This window comes from Alternaria metachromatica (genome assembly GCF_023757995.1).
Source record: "Alternaria metachromatica strain BMP 0045 chromosome Unknown scaffold_18, whole genome shotgun sequence".
NCBI classification, from domain to species: Eukaryota; Fungi; Ascomycota; class Dothideomycetes; order Pleosporales; family Pleosporaceae; genus Alternaria; species Alternaria metachromatica.
This window is the reverse complement of record NW_026055509.1, coordinates 700,326-720,254: the sequence shown is the minus strand read 5'-3', so window position 1 is coordinate 720,254 and position 19,929 is coordinate 700,326. Positions and strand designations below refer to the sequence as shown.

At 54.7% G+C, this 19,929-nt stretch overlaps 4 protein-coding genes across 4 annotated transcripts; 3 read left to right on the top strand and 1 right to left on the bottom strand.

The window, feature by feature from the left end:
- Positions 1-322: 322 nt before the first annotated feature.
- J4E83_007477 (uncharacterized protein) lies at positions 323-2,500 on the top strand (the record flags this gene model as incomplete). Its single annotated transcript, XM_049334381.1, has 2 exons — positions 323-327; positions 421-2,500. The coding sequence occupies 2 exons, from the start codon at positions 323-325 to the stop codon at positions 2,498-2,500; spliced, it is 2,085 nt and encodes a 694-aa protein (XP_049186723.1).
- Positions 2,501-4,690: 2,190 nt separating this feature from the next.
- On the top strand, positions 4,691-7,079 carry J4E83_007476 (uncharacterized protein; the record flags this gene model as incomplete). The annotated part of the gene is made up of 4 exons (XM_049334380.1): positions 4,691-4,908; positions 4,964-5,285; positions 5,338-6,773; positions 6,851-7,079. 4 exons carry the CDS (start codon positions 4,691-4,693, stop codon positions 7,077-7,079), a joined length of 2,205 nt encoding a protein of 734 aa, XP_049186722.1.
- A 4,811-nt stretch (positions 7,080-11,890) lies between these two features.
- Positions 11,891-12,730, top strand: J4E83_007475 (uncharacterized protein; the record flags this gene model as incomplete). Its single annotated transcript, XM_049334379.1, has 2 exons — positions 11,891-11,894; positions 12,141-12,730. The coding sequence occupies 2 exons, from the start codon at positions 11,891-11,893 to the stop codon at positions 12,728-12,730; spliced, it is 594 nt and encodes a 197-aa protein (XP_049186721.1).
- A 4,374-nt stretch (positions 12,731-17,104) lies between these two features.
- Positions 17,105-18,937, bottom strand: J4E83_007474 (uncharacterized protein; the record flags this gene model as incomplete). The annotated part of the gene is made up of 1 exon (XM_049334378.1): positions 17,105-18,937. One exon carries the CDS (start codon positions 18,935-18,937, stop codon positions 17,105-17,107), a length of 1,833 nt encoding a protein of 610 aa, XP_049186720.1.
- Between the last annotated feature and the right edge of the window lie 992 nt (positions 18,938-19,929).

The following is a 19,929-nucleotide window of genomic DNA, read 5'->3' as shown; positions in this document are numbered from 1 at the left end:
GTGGACGCGCTAGCACAACGGCAGCGGCCCAACCCAACTGCAGTGCTGGACTCGCTTCACCCGCTCAGCCGCCCAGCGCTCTCTGCTCTCCTGCCCGCCCCAAGACAGCGACTGTCCCGCACGACCGCCGTCTGCCGGTCGCACCCAGCGTGTGTCGTTGCTGTAACTGCTGTACAGACTGTTGTAGTGCAGCGCTTCTGGCCCTCGCGCCCGCACTTCGCAGCCCCTCGACTGCTCCACCTTGGCCGTTGCATTGCATCCCATCCCCTCCCCTCCCCTCCCATCCATCCCATCGCCCGCACCCCGCCGCCCGGACAAGGTCATGCCGTTAGTCCTAGCCCATCTGCCCCACGGTCGCGCCCTGCCCCAGGCTGCGTCGCGCCGCTATCATGTCAAGGGCGACACTAACGTGGCCATCAGACTCCGGAAGGGAATCACTGTCAACAACCACACGGGCGCCTTCGAAGACGACGACGACGACTTCACCGACGACGACTCGGCCGGCATCCAGGTAGTCTCGGCCAGCGAGGACGAGTACAGCACCTCGGACGCGACCGACGAAGACGCCGAGGAGGAGCAGAGCGACGACGACATCCCAGAGGACGACACAGACGACAACGAAGAGGACGAGGGCTCGTGGGACTACATCGACGAGATCAACCCTTCCGACTCTGCCTCGCGCCCTCGCCTTGTCCACCGTCAGCCTGCGCCGCACCACGCGATCCCCCCACCTGCTGTAGCCCCCCCGCGAGCACCTCGACCCAAGCCCTCGCACCGCGACCGAGCCTCTTCGCGCCACGCAGCCCCCGTACCAGACCCTCCCTCGCGCCTCCCGAGCCACAGCCGCAGCCGCAGCCGCAGCAAGCTGGAGCGCGCACGCAGGCCGCGGCGGCCAAGGCCCCAATCCGTCCACCACCAGGACCCTCTCGACGGCGAGGATGACGACGACGACTACCCATACGCCCCGTCGGCCCGCCCTGGCCACCCTCCAGGCCATCCCAGTGCTGGCTGGGGCCACATTCCCCAGCATGCCCCCAACGGCTACGCCCCAAGCTTGATGTCGGATCCACGCTTCCCATATGCCTTCCCCGGCGGCGGCACCCAGTCGCCTGCGGGCCAGCTGGTTCCGTTTGGCCACGACACACACGCCGCCTATGCTCAGAATCCCTTTGCGCCCAATGGACAGAATCCCTTTACCCAGGGCCCCCCTTCGGCTGCAGATCCGCGAGCCGGCTACTTTCCCGAATACCAGGACTCGCGCCATCAGGACTCGCGTCCGCCACGCAGAGGCCATCGCAACTCCATGCCGCCAGCGCCCCCGGGGGACATGATGCCTTATTCGCCAATGGGCTACTACCCACCATACGGCGCCCCACCGTATGGCATGCCGCCTCACATGTATCCGCCTTATGGACATGCACAGCATCCCTCCCCTCCGCCGCAGCACCCTCCCTCGAAGCGCCCTACCCCGAAGCCCCAGCCCGAAGAAGAACACCATCCGCCCGCCGCGCCTGCTCCACCCCCACCACCCCCACAACCCCAGCCCCCTCAAACTCCGGCTATGCAGATGCAGCTCCAGCCAATGCAGCAGCCAATGCAACAGCCAATGCAGCAACAACAGATGCAGCAGCAACTCATGCAGCAGCCCATGCACCAGCAGCTCATGCAACAGATGCACCCCATGGCCATGATGCCTCCGCCACCGCCTCAACAATCTCCGCAACCCGACCCAAAAGAAGAGGGCATGCTCTCCAAGCTTGAGAAGCTCTTGCTAGGCAAAGAGGAGGAAGAGAGAAAGGCAGCCGAGAAGGCGAGAAGAGACGCCGAGCTGGCCAAGTTTGATCGCCTTGAGAACCTGCTCATCTCTCAGCAAGAAGCCAAAATAGAGAAGGAGAAGGCAAAGAAAGAGGCGGCTGAGAAGGCTGCACAGGAAGCTGCCGAGGCAAAGAAGAGGGGCGACGAGGATAAGCTCGCCAAGCTCGAGAGCCTTATCCTTGCCCAGAAAGACGAGCAACTTAAGCGTGAGGCGGCCGCGGACGCGGCTCGTGCAGCCGAAAAGGCAGCCGCAGATGCAGAGGCCACCAAGATTGCCGAGGAGAAGAAAGCCGCTGCGGAAAAGGCAAAGTCACTGCTCGAAGCAGCGCAAAAGGCACGCGAGGAGGCCGAGAAGAAGGCGGCCGCGGAAGCCGAAGAGACCAAGAAGGCCCATGAGAAGGCTTTGGCAGAGGCAAAGGCTGCTGCAGAGGAGCTTGAAAAGGGAAAGAAGGCCGCGGAAGAAGAAGCTGCGAAGCTGAAGCCTTCCGACGCTCCAAAGGCCCCGATCAAGTTCAAGGACGCCGTTGGCCGCAAGTTTAGCTTTCCGTGGGAACTATGCAAGACTTGGAAGGCATGTCCCACCAACAACGAGTTCAAGTCCAATGCTAACATTCTATCAGGGTATGGAAGAACTGATCAAACAAGCTTTCCTGCATGTCGATGTGATTGGTCCTCATGTGCATGAAGGCCACTACGACCTCGTCGGACCTGATGGCGAGATCATCCTGCCCCAGGTTTGGGAAACCATGATTCAACCCGACTGGGCCATCACCATGCACATGTGGCCAATGCCTGAGCCTCCACCACCTCCGCCCGAGCCGCCTAAGGAGGCATTTCCTCCGCCACCGCCCCCTCCACCGGATGCTCAAATGTTCATGTCAAGCCATCTTCCACTAAAGGGAAAGGGCAAGAGGGACAAGAGCCGGAAGCGAGAATCTCTGTCACATGCACACATTGTGCAACTCCCACCTCCTCCAGTCGGCTTGCCTGCGGGAGCAATGGCTCCTCCACCACCACCACCGCCACCTCCTGGGCATTCTGCTGGCGGTCCGCTACCACCCCCACCTGCAGTTGTTGTCATGCCTAGCGGTAGTGGCAGCTCTGGGAGTTCTTCCCGCAAGAAGCCCGCCCCATCACCGTTCTTCAGATGGGCTGCTGGTACCACCGCTCGCAAGGATTCTGTCAAGAAGAAGAAGTAAGATTGAAACACATAGAAACAAAGCAGTTGCAATTGCAGCGGTGGTATATTGCGATCGATCCCACGGCACACCCTGTGTTGTGTTCCTCGTTCGCGCCTTGTTTGTCATCGTGTACATGCGCTTGGCTGGTCTTACGTCTCTTAGCCATTTCCTCCGTGCTTCCTTCGCTCAGCTATGCACATGCTGTGGCAGCGTCAGGAACAGCGTGTTTTTGCTTTGCAAATTATTGTATGTGGACTTGGGACTGTTTGTTTATGATTGTGCAGAAAAGCTCAGATATACCATGGTCGTTTAGCGTTGTACATTTCGTATTGCGTATCGCTTTGGCTTCTGGAATACGCCTTCTGCTTCGGCGTTGTGCTCAAGTTTGATTCGTCCTTTTGCAATCGCAAACGAACGCACGGACGACGGACTGGTGATTTTGATTATCGCGTGCTGGGACTGATGAAAGGTGACGAGAATATGAGAAATGGATCTATACAAACGAAAGCGCATGTTCTCGCTCCCATTGCACCGTGACCGGGAATATACGCTTGAAATAAGAGCAACATCACAACGTTGCCCAGATAGGCGTATTGAATAATGTCGAACTAATATATAGCCGCCCGGAAAGTCCACCAGATCGCTTTCAAAGCTGCTCTTCGCAACCCCGCTCATTCCGATCTCCTAGTTTTGGAAGAATTTCTAGCAACAGACGCAAAGGTATACATGGTCATGACACCAGAGCGGAGCTCCAGAATGTTCATAGCCATGAAGTCGGCTATGAACATGTTGGTTGTGATGGGGAAAGTCCTGGAGCACCAGATACAAGGAGTCAAGAAAGACAAGCCAGGACTTGCGGAGAGAAGGAGCAAGTGGGACCAGGACCGCAAAACGCAGAGTGGAGGAGAGAAGCAGAGGCCAGACAACCGAAGGCGATGACGAGAGGTTGGGATTTGGAACGGTGTAGCGTGGCGAAGGGCAGGACACGTGAAGACTGCAGGTGTCCACTAGCGGGGGTGTGAGGCAACGCAGGCTGTTCTATTTGCAGCATTCCAGAAGCATGTATCACGCATCTAGGTAGGTAGCATCGGCGACCAAATCTTGGAACCGACAGGTAGCCAGAAAAAGCTTGTTTGCTTAATTACTTCTGCCCGGTATTGTTTCTGCGGGGTACCTTACCGTACCAAGCTTCCGGAAGGCAGGCTCCGCCCCTGAGCTACCAGTCGTGCGCGACACTTCTACCACATTCCGGGCACACCTTTACGCTCGAGCAACATGTTTTTTCCCGATTCTGCGTCTCCACTCGTGTTTCTTGTCGCGAGAATCGTTTCTGCAGCTGCATCATGTAAAGGAGGCGCCTCCGTCCGTGACGTTCGGATGTGGAGCTGAATCTCCCTTGCACAACATGCAGAAAGCGACCCTGGCGCTGATCACTTCCTTTCTTGCCTACCGCGTGCGGCAAAGCAACAGTGTGATGTTATTTTTTGAGGCTGCTCAACAAACCGATGTCTGAGGCATAGCTTCTCGTCGCTAAGGACGCGAGCCAGCCACGGGGATGCGCACGCACGATGACAGCACGAACGCCCCTAGACCTACCGTGTTACCACAAAGGCATGGGCCAGTAGACGGGCATATAATCTGCAGAGGTCTGCACGTCGGAAACGGCACGCTCGTTCCATTTCGTCCTGCTCAATATGAAGTGGACTTCTTCTTTAACGCTTGGTGCTGCCGTCTTGGTCACCTTCTCCACAGCGCAGGATAACACGATCAACGACCGCCAGCCCACAGTGAGTGCACCGCATGAAAACCCGTGGAAGACCCTTTCCGAGGAGGAAGCTGCTAGTGTCAATGAACTTCTCCAAGAGCGAATGAGCTTGACTGGCAACCAAGGATCTAGCCGTGATAGTTACGTGTAAGTCGACCATTGCTAGACACCTCCCACTCGCCGGACACTAATGCGATATCAGAGTACAGCTCGCTCTTCTTCATCCCAATAAGACGGATACTCTTCCCTTCCTTGACAGCAATGCTACGGCTCCAAAGCGCTATGCGCGAGCTACTGTTCAAAGCGGTACCACCAACTCGACAGACAAGCACTGGCAAGAGTACATGGTGGGACCATTGCCAGCAACCAATGCGACTGCGGTCGAACCGTTGACTTTCCCGTTCCAAAACTCCCAACCAGGTCGAACACAAATGCATCCCATGTATTCACCCAGCGACGCGACGAGTTTCTTTACGAGGTTCGCGACAGAGACTGAGGATATCTCAATGCAATTGTTCAACACTGTGAGTGGAAGCCAGCCACAACATACAACAACAAAGGCTTACATGCATGCAGACTTTTCTTACTGGTAGCATTGGTCTTAGATTTGGAAGCCCGTTCTGGGATGAAGAGGGCCGAACCATCTCCTGGGCAGGAGCATTTGCGGACCCTGGCACCAATCTCAGCAGTGTTACCGTCGAGCCACTCGGATTCGCTGTGAAATTTGACTTGACCGGACCAATCTCGGATACCTGGAAAGCTGTCGGTTGGTACTCGTATGGCAAATTTTATGCCAGCACAGAAGAGTTCCGTGCCGCAATTAACGCTCCCGACTATGAGACGCCACCACCAAACGTACTGGGAAACTGGACGTCTACCGACAGGCAGGGAACGCCCATGCCTTTGGACAACCTACCGCCGCCGGCTTCTGTCGCTGAGGGCGACCAGCGATTCAAGATCGATACGGAAGAGGGATATATATCCTGGATGGACTTCACCCTCTATCATGCCGTCTCTCAGGACCTTGGCCTGTCGTTGTTTGACATCAAATACAAAGGCAGACGCATCATTTACGAGTTGTCCTTGCAGGAGGCTCTGACATCATACTCCGGCTCCGACCCTTTCCAATCACAAGCGACCTTCTTCGATACCACGAGTGGTATGGGATCGACCTTGCAGCCTCTTGTCAGAGGCTATGACTGCCCTAGTCATGCTACATACCTACCTGCAACATGGACAGAAGGCGACACGGTCAAGACACAAGCCGACGCTATATGTTTGTTCGAATTTGACGCGGGCTACCCAATCCGTCGCCATTCCTTTTCACCATCCGCGCCACACACTAGCGTAGCAAAGAACATCCAGTTTGTCATGCGCACGGTAGCCACAGTGGGCAACTACGACTTCCTCATCGACTACAGCTTCTTCTACGATGGCGGTATCGAGGTTTCTTCACGCTTTTCTGGATACATTGCCGCTGCTTACTGGGAGGATCAGCCTGAGTACGGCTTCCATATACACGACTTCCTTTCGGGTAGCTCGCACGACCACACCCTCACTTTCAAGGTCGATCTTGACATCAACGGCAGGAAGAACAGTGTACAAAAACTACAGTTTGTGCCGACTTCGACAGCGTATCCTTGGAGCCAGGGTCGCGTATACAATACATTCAAGGCTGAGCGATCTTGGGTAGCCGACGAGAGCGAGTCCATGATCAATTGGGCCGAGAACGATAACGTGTTGTACGCCATTGTCAATAGGGACACACCGAACCCGTATGGCGAGTACCCAGGTTACAGAATCAAAAGATCTGCCGGCACCATCCACCTTACACAAACAAACTCGACAAACACTGGCAAGACAGGTGCCTTTGTGACTCACGACTTCTATGTCACACAGCAAAAGGACACTGAGCCAAGGGCTGCGGATGCCAATAACCAGTTCTCCAAGGACGATCCGCTTGTCAATTTTGAGACTTTCTTTGACGACGAGAGTCTGGATCAAGAAGATTTGTTCGTAAACCCACCTCCTTTCTCCATCTATTGTTGATACTGCGTCCCGTAATATATCAATTACTAACAGAACACAGAGTGCTTTGGTTCAACCTCGGCATGCACCATCTTCCGCACACCGGCGACTTGCCCAATACTATGTTCAGCTCTGCTCATTCGGCCATGAGGTTCGAACCGCTCAATTACCTTGTAGGCGATCCCTCTGTCTCGAGCAACCAGCAGGTCAGGATTGAATACGATGCAGAAGGTGCTGTCCTGAATGTGGATGAGTTCGGCAAAATGGCTGCCAACAAGACCTGCATTTGATTTACTTCTACATGGATGTCTACATACTGTTGATCGCGCAACATTCCGTCATTACTGTTCATGGTTCTCATTATTCAAAAGTTCTACTACAAGCTGATACCCGCTCTGAAGTGCTTCCGTCATGGTTCCAAGCTGTGATAAACGTGATGAAAGGTGGCTTTTTGTAATTATCTAGCTCTCGCCCTAACTCCCAATCAGATCATGACTGCTTCAAATATGAGGGGTACATCTTTCATCGGAACGCCTTCTCGTATACGTACATGCGAGAACAACTTGATGCGGGTAAAATGAAATGTGCCGCCCACAGGATCCAGGCCCTCGCCTTCCAACCCTTCGCCCTCAACAATGAGTCGGACTCGCTTATAAGTCCTGCTACGATCACATGTAGGTTTCATTCCGCGGACGATGCCTTATTGCATTTCCCAACGTGTCATCGCTGAGTACATCATAGACCGATACGTAATACATGTGCAGCACCCGAATTGGATAAGCGCAAAGTCCGTGCGGACGACGTGTCATGCGCATCCGTGGTGCCCGCAATCAGGTGTTTTCGATCGAAGCCGTGCACACTTCTTCAATAACGAGGCAGTTTTGTAAACTTTGTGATTGTCGCTACTAGCATTACAAAGCGATGTTCGTCTCAATTAGATTTCGTGAAGCTTTACAACAACTAGTATGCCCTGTCTGTGCTTGACAAGACGACTACATTCACTTTGGAGCCTTTCTCATCGCACACCTCTTGTTCCAAATATTAATCTTCAACAGTCCGTCTGCTTGGAAGGTCGGACTTCCGGATATCTGTGCATAAAACCACGGTACAGTGCAATGCGCCCTGTACTTTCTATCTGCCCATTGCAATCTTCAGGACACACTCAGCGGCTTGACGTACTGTTTCCAGATGTCTAAGAACGCCATCCTGTCCTTCCTGCTCTGGAACTTGATCTCTAACGCCGAATACCCAAACCGATTCAGATTAGCAGCCCTCGAGAAACCACCACCACCTCCCGATATATCTTTCAAAGGAATCGGCGAGCCGCTCAACGACCCTGAAGTAACGCTGTCTGATCGAGAAAACCGTAGCATTTCCATAGAGTCGTTGCGTTTCTTGCGAGACGGATTCGCTGCTTCGGAATCCGTCTGTGTGGATGACTTGCGGCGTTTGAAAAGCTTATCAGTCGCCCAACGCGGTGCGTCTTTTGAGAAGAGAAGCGTAAGCTTGTCACTGTCTTTCTTATAGACCGACTCCGTGAGCCATTCGAATGCGTAGTGCGGCTCCTCGACCCAGTGCCCGTCCTCTTCCAATGCGCTCGTGTAAAACAGCAGGATCAAGACCTCAGACGTAACGAGCCCACCATCCGCTAGATGCGTCTCGGTACGCCGCCACAGCCGCAAATTTCTTCCACGACATTCAGTCGGATTGTGATCCGAGGATATGCTCAATATGGGTCGATCAAATTCGAGATTAGCAGAGTCGGCACCGTTGTTGGTGTACAACAAGGTCTGGAATCTGTTTGCTGATTCGTGGCCAATGAACGTGTACTTAATGTCAACATACTGCTTGTTGAGTTTCCCGAACGAGCTGCGCGGAAAATCGACAGATACTGCACCGTCAACATACGTGGTAGTCAAGGGTATCGCTGGCCCGGTAGCAGGAAAGTGCTGTTCAGTCCATGTTCGAAGCTTCCCGTCTTGGCTAGAGTGATAGACTGTTCGCAGCGAGATGCCAGTATCTTCTCGATATCGCCACCGAACCTCGCACTCGTGATTTTCGGATCCGTACTTCAGAGACTTTCGTTCGACCTGAACGTTGCGACATATTCGCTTCCAGTCGAGTGCAGCGTCTCCTAATGCCATGGTTGCCAAGGATGTGCGCGAGAGACTGCGCCGCAAAGTGGGAGATAAGGGCTTCTCTGAGGCAGTACCCGTTGACGACGGTGATGCGGGCGAAGAGTTTTCGCTACAGGCAACTGTGGAACTAAAAGGTATCCTATTAGGCTCAAGCGATGTCGGTCTAGGCGACTGCGACCAATCGACTGATCCAAAGTAATCTGGAGACGATGGCTGTAGACCCAAGGTCGGGCGGCTGCTGCCCATGAAGTCACTCAAGCTTTCTTGGCCAAACATGGTGAAGTTCCCGGAGTGATCTGTCTCGAGGGTGTAGGTTCGCAATGGAGCTGGTGGCATGTTGCGGACCTGCTGCTTCATCGCGTCGCTTGGGACCAAGTGTGAGCGTTTCTCCGCCGTAGCTCGCTTTGCGCGATTCTCCTCGATGAAAATGGCGTCATCAACCTGCCGTCTCAGATGATATAGTACAGCAGCTGTCTGAACATCACCAGTAGAATACGTAGCAGGTGTGTCTCCCAGAGAAAGAGGCCGCGATAGTCCCGCTTCTTGAGCAACACGTTCGTCCTCACTTTGCAGCCATCGATCAAAGATTTTCCATTCGCTGAACAACGGGTGTTCGTCGGAAGACGCGAGTGCCAGTGGTGCGCGGTTGCTTGGGGCACCAAGAGTGTTTGTGGAGTAAGAGCGGCCGCCGAGGTTTACTGTACGAGACGGCGCAGCGTCGAGAAGACGCTGAGTCTGCTTGGTTGCCTCGAGATGTAGCCGCCTAACGACGGTCAGCGACTGTTGTTTCGAGTACGAAAGAGGCTTACAATTGCAGAAAGGAAATGCACATGTTCAGCGCTTGGTAATGGCCGCTGATCTGTTTCCTCAGCCCATCGATCTCCTTTTCCATCCCGATGTATCTGATCGTGAAGATGAACTTCTTGACGGTCATCTTCTTATCGACGAGATGTTCAGCGTATGGCTCCAGGGTCTTTTCACACTTCTTCAGCGTGTCTTCGAAATCCTGGACAGGGAATGCTGCGCGTTGTTATCTCGCGTCAGTGCATGCCGCAAATGTAGTACACAGATGAACGTGCTCACGTAGCGGCTGGCCATATTGTCTCATTAGCTCGCCCAGCTCTTTGAGACAGCCATGAAATGTGGTGAATTCCTTAACAAGCCCACTGACTTGCGCTTCCGAATTTTCGTTGGCATCTAGTGGCAATGATGAGCGAGGTGGTCCCTGATGATTGCCATCAGAGGGGGGTAGCTGGCGCCATACCTTTGAACGCAAGATATACACGGGTCGAAATCTCCAACAATTTCAGAACATCGGACGGACTGCACCCAAAGGACATATTCGTAGGGTTGCGCCGCGCTCAAGCGCAACAGAGTTTGTGTAAAGACTGCTCATACGTTATAGAACTGTTGGTGCACAGTAGGGACAATCATCGTCCAAGCATCAGGCTTCCATGAAAAGGACAAGCAGGTGTAGTAAGAACCACCTGAGCTTACGGTCGTCTCTTCGTCACGCGTCCGATAGAGCTAGCCTAAGGTAGACCGCTCCGGCATCTGGGGGGTGGCTCACGGCGCTGCTGACATCCTGCTACCGCTCAGGCACGCAAACTCGTCGAAGCCTTCTACTGTCGGCAGCAATTAGGGCAGCCCAGGGCAGCCATGAGCTTATCCAAAGGTGGCGGACAGCTCGTGTTTGTGCATGTGGCGGTATTAGAATGGTACGCCTAATTCGGCATAGTAGCTTTTGGCGTTCAATGAGGTTGCGAAGATCAACACGTGGGGGAGCGAACAGCCATGGTCGACTACCAGACGGGCCAGCCAACTCCAGGGCTCGATTCAGCCACGCGTGGCTTTCCCTTGGAATCTCGGAACATGTTTTGATGCAGCCTGCACGAACTCACAAGGAACCGGATTTCATAAAGCAAGATGCTGTTGCCCACTCATCGCAGCGTTCGCAGCTGAACGACCTCGGAAGCATCGCAAACGGGAGGAGCCGGAGAATGCACCATGATTTAGACATCAGCAGCAACCACACATTCCAAAGGACTCCAGTGATGAAGGCCTGGACGCTTGGATCGCGGCAATGAACGCCACCAAGCCTGACTTCGGCGAACCAAACGAGATTGGATGCGCTGATTGAGAACGCACGAATAGCGCCAGTTCGCATGCGTCCTCTTCTGTTGACCGGTTTGCCTTGTGGTATCGGGCTATGCACGCTGTCTGAAATCTGCCTTCGGTAGTCCGTGTCATGGTGGAGGCTGAAGCTTTGCGCATTCACAATATGAAAGATGCTGCCCCAAGGCGGTTCTGCACGACAGACCCCGTTACATACTGACTATTGCCGAAACCCTCGCACGTAGGTACAACTACCATACTGTTACAGTTCTGTCACCCCTATCGCTACAATGGGCCTCCGTAAATGGATCATGCGTCCAATGAGAGGCCATCAAGTTGGGGTGCCGGACATAACAACAGGCGGGAGCGGTATACCGGTAGGTTTCCCTCTGCCACTCGTAGTAGTCCTAGGATCGATCTTCTCTCGCTAATCCGATGGACAGGAGATAAGGCGTCGACGGTGGACTCTCGCGACGATTGATTCAGCGCCCTTCCAAGTCTGGGTAGTAGTAGTAGCTGGGATCGGCTTCCTAACAGATTCGTTCGGCCTTTTTGCTTTGAATGTCGTTACCCCCATGCTCGGTTATGTCTACTGGCCTAATCGCAACGAAGGCGGTATACCCTCGGTGCCGTCCTCTGTCAAGACAGCCATGATGTGTTCCACACTAGCGGGTACAATGGTCGGCCAGATAGGATTCGGCTTCGCGGCAGACATATTGGGCCGACGAAAAATGTATGGTCTTGAGCTGGTAATCGTCATCGTTGGCACAATGCTGCTGCTCATGAGTTCGAACGGGGAGAAGAACAGCATGGCAATTGGAGGATGGCTGATCACCTGGCGAGCGATCATGGGTAAGAAGCGAATTGATGTACGAATGCATCGTAAGACTGACGATAACTAGGTATCGGTATCGGGGCGGACTATCCTTTGAGTGCTGTAGGTATTGTTTCCAACGTGACCGTGCTGATGCTAATCGTGGGTTCAGGTCATTACTGCCGAGTTCGCACCTCGCAAACATCGTGCGCGAATGTTGAGCTGGGTTTTCTTCGCCCAACCTGTTGGACAGCTGCTCGCCAATGTTCTATCACTTGCTGCAGTGGAGTCGTACAAGCCATGGATCAAGGAGGCCACGCAGTCTTGTCAGCCTGCCGACTTGGAGTGCTTCCGAGCTATCGATCGACTTTGGAGGCTCGTAGTTGGGATCGGCATTGTGCCGGCTCTCATCGCTCTGCTGTTTCGATTCACGATACCAGAGAGTCCGAGGTATACGCTGGACATCTTGCAAAACACAAAAAGCACCCTCGAAGATACGGCGAACTACTTTGGTGCGCCCGGAACAGACCCCGAACATGGCGAGAGGGAACTGCTAGATCTGGCTGCAACACAGGAAATTTCGAGGCCTGTATCGAGGCAATCGACCAACGCTTCGGTGATTGCACCCGACGAGGAGATTGAGAGCGACAGTGACTCCGGACACCGACTCAGTGACGTACATCTTCGTCCCGCCGCAGCGCCTCGCGGCCGGCTTCCTCCAGGCGACCCGGATTTTGTTCCTCCACTTGCCTCGTGGGCCGACGCAAAACAATTCTTTATAGCGGAGAAAAACTGGCAGTACCTTCTAGGAACGTCGTTGGCCTGGCTGTTTCTCGATTTCGCGTGTAGGTACACTGCCAGACCACTGCGGTAAAACCACTAACTTTGAGACAGTCTATGGGTTGGGCCTCTCTTCACCAGAAATTGTCAGCCACATCTGGCAGGGAAACAACAACAGCAGATCTTCCGTCTACCAGACGTTGAGTGATAATAGCAAACACACCCTGGTGATGGTTTCCATAGGGACAGTTGTCGGCGGCCTACTAATGATCAAGATTGTCAAGCATGCTTCGCCAAAAGTGATTCAGTTCTGGGGGTTCTTGGTTCTATTCGTTCTCTTCATCGTAACCGGAAGTGCTTGGACCAACCTACTCGACAGCAGTCGCTCGGGACTCATTGTGCTTTACGTGCTCAGCCACATCGCCTTCAACCTGGGACCGAATGTGACGACTTTTAGTAAGTGATATCCGTGTGCGACCTGTTGTGAAACATCTACTAATTTCGTGCATCAAGTTATCCCTGCCGAGATATTCCCTACGAGGTACCGGTGCACCTGCCACGGCATAGCTGCGGCTAGTGGCAAACTCGGGTGAGGACAAACCGCGGAAGAACTGCATATGAGACATTTACTGACTTCGAAAACTCGCACCATAGGTCTTGGGTGGTGCAAGTCTTTCTGGCATATGCATTCCAATCCGACAAATCCGAACCCACAAGCGATTTTGAATGGGAACGCAAGAATTTCGGACATATCCTGCAAGTAATGAGCGCTTTCATGCTAGCAGGTGCCGTAACAACATATTTCTTGGTCCCGGAAACAAGAGACCACGATAACAAGAGTCGGACACTGGAGGTTTTGGCGTGTGGCAAGAAGGTTATCGATGAGCTGAACCGCCAGCGGAAGAAGGAAGATGAAGACGACTGAGATGGATTGTACCAGAATGAACTTGATGAAGTTAGGGAAGATACGGTAGTCGGTTGCAGATGATGAAGCAATGGACAAGCGTAGTAGCGTAGTCGGCTGAATGTTGATGATGCGGTACCCAGCCACCCGGCCCCACATCCCTCCAGGGCTGGTCAATGACGCAGGAGGCACGTTTGGCGCTAATTTCGTCCGGAGCTACGCAGCTTCTTCTGACCCTCACGTGCTGCTATCTTGAGTACCCACCATTGCGAAGCCTGGGCCCCGAAGATGATGGTGTGCTTCCTTCCATCAGATTCCATCGGAGGATGCTAGGAAAATGACACGGACATGTCTCCTTCTCTCAGTCAGGACGTTACGGGACCGTCCGGGAGGGGGATATAAGAGAAGAGGCTTGATGGGCAATGTCCGAGATGTTGCATAATGAATGATAGTAGAACAAAAAGATGACTTGGGGGAACCGATAGCTGCCTGCCCCTGTCGTACAGCTCTTCGAAGCGCCTTCGCGTCTATTGCCAAAGCAAGGTGATTTTCTTCCACCATGGCCCTTTCATATTCATTGTTCGCGCCGGCACCTCCTCAGCAAGCACCTGATCCATACCCGTCTTCAGATCTACCTCTGCTGGATCATAAGCCCAACTATCGCTCCAGGCCCAAATCCGATGCCCCCCATAGAACAGGAAGAACATGGGAATACCCACGTACGCAGTAAAGAAAGAGCTAACGTCCCACTTCTCAGGCCAGAAGACATCGAACCCGTTGACCAAACAGAGAATTGTAAAGCTGATGATGACGCACCAAGCACCCCACTTGTTCACCGGTGAGCGATATGGAAGATCCGTGATGTTTTGCGTTTCGCAGGCTTTCCGGAAGCGCAGAAAGATGATGCCGCAGCAGATCCAGGAGATGAATCCAGACGTGTTTGTTAAATTCACGAACCAGTTAAAGACGACCGCACTCTCGCTGCCTACGTTTAGGTATGCCAGAACGCAGAACAACGAAGAGGCAGTAACAGCCCAATACGGTACACCGGACTTGGTGCATGCTTTGAAGACGGAAGGTGCGTTACCAGACAGGGCGAGCGCGTATAGCGAGCGCGAGGACAAAAATAGGAAGGAGTTTCCGGACGACCATGCACTGATGATGATACCTGCGTTGATGATGCTGTCCAGCACGGGGATGCCAGCGTTCTTAATTCCTGCAACAAAGGGCGACGAACCAGCTCCAGAACCACCAGACGTAATGATGGGGTCGTCGGAGGGGCAAATGATTCCGATAGCCAGTACGCTGCCAACATAGAAGAAGAGTAGGCGGTATATGTATCTGCGTGCCGCAGTAGGCAAGTTGCGACGCGGTGACTGCATCTCGCCACCTGTTGCAACGAGAAGCTCGGGAGCAAACGTGAAGGGGAACTAGACATGAGGGTCAAACAAGTAGATATAAGGCTTCGCCGGAAGCATGCTTACAGCAGAGAGTACCATAGTGGATAAGAGGGCCACAAATCGCCCAGCATTCCCTTCTTCTAGATACGTATTCGCCGCGCCAGGGTTCTTCCAGTACCGGAAGCCGAGTCGGTCATGCTGTGGACCGCCGCCTTTAAGATAAATGTATAAAGTCAGTGGTTGTATCATACGCAGTTTGTGCAGGGGTATTACTAACCCCAAAACAAAACAAATGACAGAATCAGGAGCCCTAAAATCATGATAACCTTTGTTCCGGCAAACCAGAACTCTGTCTCGCCGTAGAACCTGACTGGAAAGCAGTTCAGTCCAACGATGACAATGATCATGACTGTGATCCACACTGCGATGTTCACGGGCGGGTTCCAATACTCAATGACCAACCCGGCTGCCGTGATTTCGTAAGGCACAAGGATACCGAGCGAGTAGAAGTATAGCCAACCCAGGCCGAACCCCATAGAGCGCGACACATAGCGGTAACCGAAAAGGTTCTGAAGGTACAAGGTCAGTCGTGTGTCACATGCCTTGGGTACGGCCACAAGTTACCATGGAAGACCCCGGGGTCGGCAGATAGGCCGCGACTTCAATGATACCCGCAACGGTACAAAAGATCAAGAACGACATGGCGATGTACGTGGACAGGATGAAGGCCGGGCCGCCACGAGCGAGGGTTTGGCCTGAGCCGACAAAGAGCCCGGTACCTATTGTGCCACCCAACGCAATCATTTGAGCATGTCTACGTTCCGTCAGTCTTTGAGGATATAGGGTATCAAGAGGGGTCTACTGACCGTGACTTCAGACCACGCTGCGTAGTCTCATAACGCTCGTCGAATATCTCTCCCGCAAGAATCTCTGGATCGACAGCGGAGCTTTTCCTGCGACTCGCCGTATGCGACTTGCGAACATGGCCAATGCCATAGTCCACGCTCCGTTCTCCGATAGCCGAGTCTTCTGCCTTCTTCTCGGACATGACTGCTTTTGGGACTCTGACGGTAAATAATCAGTCAAGAAGTAAAAAAGGGAGTTGAATTGTAGATAAGAGTCTTGCATGCAGTCGGATCAAGTAAACCCGGTCAGCATGCTAGCCGTGTAACCAAGGACCGCTTGTCCAGCTGCGATACGTGGTCCCACGCGGATTCACCAAGCCGGACATGATAACCCCAGATGAACGCGAAAATGGCTTTCTCCATACGCTCACGTCAAGCCGCGGACGATGGTCCGGTGGAACGAGTCGAGACTGGCAAGGATACGAACCAGGGCTGAAGATAGGCGCCGATAAGGACAACGGCAAGAGAGTACAAGAGCTGATAAGCTTCTTCAGTGTTCATAGACGAGCTAGGCTACTTGTAGAGATGTTCGATTCCATCTGCACATCCATGGGTGCAGCATGGAACTGCGCAGCTGCGTAGAAGTGCTTGTGTGCAGGTGGTCTCGGAAGGCACGACAAACACGCTCGCACAGAGAACATGCCCAGGTGTGCTTGGCGAGCCTTACATCTTGGTATCGAATCAGGAATTGGAGTACGAGATATAGGCCTACAAGAAGTAGTGATGCACCAGGGATGCCCACTAACACGGCGTGTTGTTATCGCAATCGTCCGAACAACGCCGTCCAAGCCTGTTTCGGCTAGCAATCCATCTAGCTGAGAAAGGCAGCTACGGTTGTCATCATTCCGCCATACATGTTCCAAGCGTAGGCAACACGCTTAAGTTTCGGAATAGGAGTGATGTAGAGCAGCTGTCGTAAACGCGACCAGCAAGATTAGCGCACTTTCCGCCAAGGGCTTTTCGCATGTGGAGTAGACGGGCCAAAGTACGATGGCTGTTGAGCACCATGCCAAGAAGGTGTTACTGCATGGATATGGGAGTTGCTACATGATTTCTACCTAGCTACATCTCGAGTCCACGGGTAGTGTTCTAGGTGTCGGGATAGACAGGCGTGTCGGAGACTGTGTGACCGATGCAACCCGAGTGTCTTTGGTGTATTCCTGCAAGAGTATGACTTGTTTCACGACACAACTTGATGGTTTGTGACTACAATAAACATCTCACGTTACTGTCTGGCATCAACTGACAACCTCCTGGCCTCACCATGTCAATTCCTTCTGCGGTCTCTTGACCATGCCTGGAGGTACACAACCCCACGAGCACACGCTAACTCTCAGTGGAAGAAAGTCACCTGAGCCCCGACTCCAGAATTCAATCCACTCGGCGCGTGCCACAACGTAATGCTTGCGACAGACATGGCACTCGCGGAAGAGACCGTATCCGTCGGCAGCGTTCGCTTCTGCTCGCGAGAGAATGGCTTCCACCATGGGGAGAGCACACGGGCTGAGGTAGTCACGTATTTTGTGGGGCTCCAAAGAGTGGAGTGCCATATGCAGGGTCGTTGTGAAGAGGGAGGAAACTTTGCTTGTGCACGGAGGGACGAACCACGGTGAGGAAGGTAGGCCGTATGTACCCTGATTCGTCTCGATGATTACCGAGTAGTGTTCCTGGTCGGAAGTAGGGAGCTTTGGAGAGCCCTTGAGAAGCTTGCCATCCTGCCCATAGTAAGAAACCAGAGTCCGAGCAATGTACCGTGGCGCGTGGACAACGGCATCGCCCTCTACTAAAGCCTCTAGGCGCAACGAAGGGTGGTGCGAATAGAAGCCAACATCTTCAGCGGCGCACTCTCGGGCGTCGTCTGCACCGCCAAAAGAGTTGGCCCAGGACTCGAAATAGCGGATGCGCCAGACAGCCTGGTCGCGGTCTTGGCACGTTGCCAGCGTTGGATAGAGATGAGCGAGCTGCTTGTTTGCGTCTTCTCGTACGTCATCGAGGTGGTGAAGGGGCCCTTGGTGTTGCTTCTGGTAGTCGGTGAGGGAGAAGCGGCGGAAGGACATTGGCTGGAGCAGATCGGTACCCATGAGAGTGAGGCGGGTCATGTTTCCATGTGGGGCAAGAAGAGTGACGATGTCGAAGGGGAGGTAGTGAAGCTTGTTGAGGGATACGTCGAGGGCCTCGAGCTTGCGCAGGCGGCTGATTTGCTGGGGAAGCTCGTCGATGTCGTTCTGGCGCAGATAGAGGCCAGTGAGATCGTCGAGGTGGAACAAAGCGGGCACGAGGCGACGGAGCTTGTTCTTGCCGAGGTTGACGTGGAGCCTGGGGAGCAGAGAGCGGTACTGGCCCGCCGTGGGGAGCTCGTTATCGTAGACGGGAGGGTGGCTGATGACGGAATTGAGCTCGCCAATGCGTGTGATGTCGCGGTCGGCGAGGTCGAGGCCAACGAGGTCGTACGACTCGCGGTCCGCGGCAAGGCCGTCGTCGATGTGCCGGTTGAAGACGGCCGCTGGAGCGGCGTGTCTCGCCACGTCGACGTCGACGTCCATGGCCTCATCGTCGGCAGCTCGCGCGTGGAGCGAGCGGGGGAGCGAGACGGCGGCGCGGAGAGAGGCTGGCGGCATGTACGGGGGCAGGGGCAGGTCATCGCAGCTGCTGGTCGCGTCGCTGAGCATGTAGATGCCCGAGTCCAAGTTGCGCGCGAACTTGGTCTTCTTGACTTGGGGGCTGGCGTGGGCAGACGCGTGCGTGTCCCACCACGCGCCCTTGCGCTTGTTCTTGTGTATGCGCGGGGACTCGTAGTTGGCCACGTCGACCGACTCGCACGAGTCGTCGCTGGAGAAGACGGGCGGAGGGGAGCTCGACTTGGTGGTGAAGGCCGTGGGGTGCCGCTCGAAGAAGGGGCTGGGCGCGAGGTCGTCGGTGCCCGCGCACGGCGGCGAAGAGGGCGGCGGCGAAGAGGGCAGCGCCTCGTCAAAGTCCATGGCGAGCTGCTTGTCGGCGTCGTCGTCGTCGTTGCGCAGGAGAGATGCCGCTGCTGTGGGAGGAGGCTGCGCCGACGCGTGCCACGGCCTCGGCAGCCACGAACCCCCCGTCATAGCTTCGTCCAGGGTGGTCGATACCACACCATCACGTGACTATCCCAGATGAGCGATAGGTCCCTACGACCTCGGGAACCTGGAGAAGAGCTGCGTGCGTGACTGGGGCACACGAAGCCGAGCGGACAAGCATATCAAGACGCAAAGGGCGTGAGTGAATATTCGACGGACCCAGACTTGTTCTCCTAGCATGAGGTGAGGTTGCGGCGACGGTGTACTGTAAACCACGCTGTCGGCACACGTCGGCCCGTCTGGGGCAGGTCATGGCACGATGGCCCTACCGCGTCGCACACAATCGATGACGCGACGGCAAACAGGACAGGAGGCGCAGCGATGCCAGGATGCCAGGATGTGCACGCGAGGCTTGTCATGACTGGGCGCTGTCTGGGCGGATGCAGTCGCCGAGCCGCGTTCGAACAGCGTGCTCAGGCATGCCCACTGTGGTAGACAGGCGTCGCGACAGACACAGACCTGGACCCAGCTACGGGAGCAGGCTGAGGTAAGCCGGGCCGCTGGGCAGGCACGCAGCGTGTTGGCACTTTCCAAGCTTGGCGCATGTGGATCATGGCGACGGCCCTGGAGGGCTGGCGCGGGTCCAAGACGTCGGACAAGACGTCGTCTGCTCGGCGTCGTTCCGTATACGCTGGGTACGGGGCGCGGCATTGGCGTCGTCTCTTCGCCATCCATGCTTCAAGACGCTCTCTGCGCCCTTCCACTCTCCGAAGAGAAGCAGGATGCCTCCACGCGCGGTCTTGTAGCGACTGCGACCCCATCTCGAGACGACGCTCCAAGACTACAAAGCCACCATGGCGGGCGCAATCGTGAGCCAGACATGGATCCTCACCAAGAAGACGCTGCTCGTCGTCTTCGTGCGCCACTGGTTCTTCACGAGTGTCCGCGCATTCTGGGCTCCCATTATCTTTGTATGTCGACGCCTCGTCGCCCCCCTCCGCACAACAATGGCTAACCAGGGCTCTGCCGCAGATGTTCTT